The following is a 5,463-nucleotide window of genomic DNA, read 5'->3' as shown; positions in this document are numbered from 1 at the left end:
AAAGGCAATGAAAAGTAGATATACTTCGATTACTACCAGGTGCGATCATTAGTTGATGATTGATCGAAAAGATTGTTACGAAAACCAGTCATTATGTTGACTTACATGAAGTCTGAGACTGAAAGAGCTTCCCGAATGTTTTAAGGTGGTACAAATAATTATGTTTAAAAAATTTGATAAACTAACAGAACACGTCGGATCTTATAACCATCTCGTTGCTACCTGCAATATCGAAATTATTTGAAAAACTGCTACAAATACCTGATTTCCAATTTCGATTTCAAAATAACTACTCAACAATCGACCAATTGCACAGAGTAAAAGAGGTTATTGAAAATGCGCTCGAGGAAAATGTATACTGCCCTACAATATTTTTGGATATCTTAAAAGCTTTTGTCTGAGTATAAGATTAGGGACTAATACACAAAATTAGCTAATTTTAGCTCGGAACTCTTGATAATTGCTGAAATCGTATATTTTCGAAAGTAAATTTAGAGTTTCGCATGAAGGAACATTCAGATCATTTAAACCGGTTTCGACTGTAGACAATACCTGTATCTGATCTACGTTGCTGATACCTCTATAACAAAATAAACAGTTCCATGCATCTCTAAATATTATATATATATATATATATATATATATATATACATACATACAAGTACCTGCAATGCCGCAATACAAAATTGACAGAAGTGACAGTCAGCAGGATTCTTAAATGATGAATATATCAGTGTCAATTTTGTATTGCGGCGAAATCACAAAAAAGTAATTATATCACTTGACCGATGATTTCTGATTCCTCAAGCATAATCAGCAAAATATATCTGCTTCAATTTTGATGGTAGATTAAATTGAAGACTGGAACAGACTCAAAATTAAAGGATTGTACTCGTTATTCGGAAAATACTCCATACTTGACTTAAAATCGAGAAGAGTCGTTTATCAGTCAATTACAGAACCTATTAGGGCTATGGGGTTCAAATATGGATCCGAAAACATTAAGCCAACCAGTATCCAACGCTGTTAAAACAGAGTTCTTCCGTTAATTACGAAGGCTTGTCGCTACGTAACCAACGAAGAACTGCATTCATCTTGCTTCTGTATTGATGCAAGTACGGTAGAACAATAATAATAAATTAATATATGTAAGATGTAATACAAAATTAGAACAGAAGCGTGTTTTTAACAATAACCAAAACACATATATAAATATATATGTACTCAGACATTGTTAAGTACTATGTCACAGTAAATGCGAGATAATTTTGTGTTGGCGTAACGGCGTTATTGGGTCGGTTCAGACGCATTGAAATTCAAATTTGTTACCCTTGTTTACCCGATCAAATCTCCACCCGAAAATTTTTATGCTAATTGAAACGTGTCAATTCTACTTGGGGATTATTCTGGTTTAATTGTTTTTTTAAAAACGCGCGTTTAAAAAATACCGTCCAGCACGTGCCTTTGCATTTCACCCTGACTGTTTTTTCCGGTTTTGTTTCCCTATTTTATTTGGACCGTTTTCCTTTTGTTGTTCTTGCTAAAAAGCGAAAAGGGGTGAGAGGACATGTATCAGTTTGACATAAATATTATCTGGTGATTAAAATGGCAGTTATTATAGACTTATTTTAAAATATGTAGGTAATAGAGATGAGCTTAACAGCTACTTCCAGGTACCGATACAGCAGTGGTCTTCATTTTCTATAAGAATGCTTAACTTTATCATTGCTTTGAACTTTATATTTGTACTAATATTTAACACATTTATGTTACATACCATGAGATGTTTAGTTTTTGTTATCTTAGAATCTGATATTTTTGTGCACATAAGTAAAAAATTCACCCATTTCAATTACTAAGTCCTGTTTTATTTACTAAAAGGTAACTATTGCTAAACAAATTAAAATCTACCAGTCAATATCGTGATATAGTCAAAATTAGACCAGAATTAATCATGTTTCTCTCATAATAGGGACTAAAGAATAACTTAAAAATTTCATAAATTTTTTTCATTATAAGATTCGAAATATATTTGATGTATAACATTAATTACAATAACAGATGCCTGTCTATCAAAATACTTTCAACCGATTTTAAGAACTAACATTCACGAACCCTTTTTAAGTGGCATTTAATTACATTTATTTTTCATAACGTTTTAGTAATCAACAAAGTATTAGTTAATTTAAATTTCTACATCAGTGAACATTATAACAAAAGTATCATTAGTATATATATATATATATATATATATATATATATATATATATATATATGTGTGTGTGTGTGTATATATTACATATGTGTATATATATATTATCTTATATATAAAAATGAATCGCAAAATGTGTTGGTAAGCGCATAACTCAACAACGCCTGGACCAATTTGGCCAAATCTTTTTTAAAATGTTCGTTGAAGTTCAAGGATGGTTTTTACGGCGAGAAAAATTAGAATTATTGCTGGAAAAACCCTAAAAATAGCCCTTTTCTTTTTCCCATACAAATGATTTGTAACTAAAACGTAGTCAATTTGAGCTTTATTGCTATGGTATAAAGTTCATATTAAATTACAAGCACTCACTGTTGTCTAAGCAATGTAGGTGTGTTCCTAACGTCAAAGATCATATCTATCAAAACAATGTGCGTGTGTGCGTTGGAGCACAGAATACATAGTTGGAGGAGTTTAATGTCGCGTTCCGAAACTCGCGTTTCTTTTGTATTAGTTTCGGCACGCGAGATAAAATGCATCAGTTCCCACGTCATTACATCAGTCAAACAAAAATCGCGTTACCAACAGTGTTTTATTATTTTTAATATCCAAATTTTAAATAAATAAAACAATTCGTACGGCTTAAAAGGATTTGAGTTCAAGTCATATAAAATTAAAAAAAAAGTTGTCTGTTACAGATGACTTTTGACAGATGACAGATGAATTGTCAACTGATACACGAAACAAATTCGTATATCGTGTTTTGTGCAGTGTTTAGTTAGTTAGTGTTTGTTTAGTTCGTGATTAGTGAAAAAATAATTTATATTTGATATGCCTCCTATAAGACGAAGCAATTTAGGTAGAAGAACCAGAAATGCTATAAACCAAGCTAATTACCGATCTAATCGTACTGCACAAGAACGTGACGACGGAAATGAACGTGAAAGAATTCGGATATCACAAACGCGTGAAGCGCGAGCGCGACATTCAACTAATAATCGTGCAAGTTTGAATCGAGCTGCTTTCATTTACGATGTGTTAATTGACTACAGTAACTACCAATGTGTTGTTATTGGTTCTATGAACTTGGTTTGCTCACACTGTAAGGCATTAAAATACAAAAACGAAGCCAATGGATTGTGTTGCGCAAATGGTAAAGTGAAATTGATACCATTGGATCCACCACCAAAACCATTGTACTCATTGGTTTCAGGAATAGGAACAGATTCTATACACTTTTTGACACATATCCAACAATATAACAATTGCTTTCAAATGACTTCATTTGGGGCAACAAATGCAGTTCGGGAATATTTTATGCCAACTTTCAAGGTATGTATTATAGCAGTTACTCATAATTATTTTAGCGAACAAAATTTTCTGTCACCAAAGTTAAGATGTGTTACTAATCTTCAATTTCTTAATCATTACGAAATATATCACTTAGTCATCATATTATATGGTGATTCAGTTTCAGTGACACTTTTTTTATATTTTATATTTGACAGATATTATTTAAAACTAAATATGTACTTTTTAAGATCAAATATTATTTAAGTTTGATCACTGACAATCCATTAATTTATACCACACCATAATATTTTTTTTATTTACAGATACAATTTCAAATATATCACAGAGCAGGTTCACTGTTGCCAGTGTCAGATAGCGACAACAAATTCCTGCAAATTTATTTTATGGGCAATTCACCACAAGAAATTGATCTGCGTTGTACACATAACAATTTAGTAAAGAGGTCTATTGTAGAACAATTACAAACTTTATTTCATCAACACAATCAATTGATTATATTGTTTAAAACTGCCCTGGATCTGATGCCATCCGATAATCACAAAATTGTAATCAGAGCTGATAAAACACCTGCAGGTCAACATACAAGACGTTTTAATGCACCAACTATTGATGAAGTTGCTATCGTTGTAGTTGGAGAAAACTTGGAATCCCGTGATATTGTTTTACATCGTCGGAATGATCAATTACAACGTATAAAGGAAACACACCGCTCATATGATGCACTGCAATATCCCATTATATTTTGGCAAGGTGAAGATGGCTACGATTTCTCAATAAAAATGATAAATCCCATTACAGGTAACTAAAATATTAGTTTAGCTATGGCGATAATATCTCAGTCACTATATTATGTATTTGAATGTCATTAAAAATTATGAAATCAAAATGAATCAAATTGAATGTTATTAAAACAAAATCTGTTTACAGGTTCTGAAACCAACAAAAAAGTCAGTTCAATGAACTATTATTCATACCGCCTAATGATTCGGGAAAATGAAGATAATCACATATTGAAATGTCGGCGATTATATCACAAATATGTTGTTGACATGTATGTTAAAATTGAAACGGAGAGATTAACATTCATCAGGTTGAATCAAACCAAACTCCGATCTGAAGAGTATATTCACCTTCGAGATGCGATTAATACTGATGGAAATGCACAGAATGTCGGTCGGATGACTATTCTTCCAGCAACATACATCGGAAGCCCTCGGCATATGCACGAATATGCTCAAGATGCCATGTCGTATGTTCGTCATTATGGTACAGCAGATTTGTTCATCACATTTACATGCAATCCGCAATGGATAGAAATTAAGCAGGAGTTATTCCCTGGGCAATCACCCATTGATCGTCATGATATTACAGCCAGAGCCTTTAGACAAAAGTTGAAATCTTTAATGAATTTCATCGTAAAACATAATGTGTTTGGTGAGACACGCTGCTGGATGTATTCTGTGGAGTGGCAGGAACGAGGATTGCCACATGCACACATTTTGATTTGGTTGGTTGAAAAGATAAGGCCAAATGAAGTTGATGCAGTGATATCAGCTGAAATCCCTAATGTACAAGTAGATCCTGGATTGCATGATGTAGTTATCAAAAACATGATACATGGTCCCTGTGGAACTCTTAATCAAAATTCACCGTGTATGATGGATGGTAAATGTTCAAAACGATATCCACGGACATTAATATCGGAAACAATTACTGGTAATGACTGGTAATGGTTATCCATTGTATCGTCGCAGATCGACAGCAAACAATGGAAAATCAACAATTGTCAAATTAAATCAACAAGATATTGAAATAGATAATCGTTGGATTGTTCCATATTCACCCATTTTATCGAAGACATTCAAAGCACACATAAACGTTGAATCTTGCCATTCAGTGAAATCGATAAAATACATTTGCAAATATGTAACCAAAGGGAG

The 5,463-nt window shown here is 32.6% G+C and overlaps 1 protein-coding gene across 1 annotated transcript; it reads left to right on the top strand.

Annotated features, from left to right (window-relative positions):
• The first annotated feature begins 3,840 nt into the window (after positions 1–3,840).
• On the top strand, positions 3,841–5,253 carry LOC143190846 (uncharacterized). Its single transcript, XM_076395414.1, has 2 exons — positions 3,841–4,321; positions 4,451–5,253. The coding sequence occupies exons 1-2, from the start codon at positions 3,907–3,909 to the stop codon at positions 5,251–5,253; spliced, it is 1,218 nt and encodes a 405-aa protein (XP_076251529.1). The 5' UTR covers positions 3,841–3,906.
• The last annotated feature ends 210 nt before the right edge of the window (positions 5,254–5,463 follow it).

Source organism: Rhynchophorus ferrugineus, unplaced genomic scaffold (genome assembly GCF_030347505.1).
Source record: "Rhynchophorus ferrugineus isolate W39M unplaced genomic scaffold, kcgeb_rfMv2 rfM2, whole genome shotgun sequence".
NCBI lineage: Eukaryota > Metazoa > Arthropoda > Insecta > Coleoptera > Curculionidae > Rhynchophorus > Rhynchophorus ferrugineus.
The sequence above is the reverse complement of the archived record's forward strand: the minus strand, read 5'-3'. Positions and strand labels throughout refer to the sequence as shown.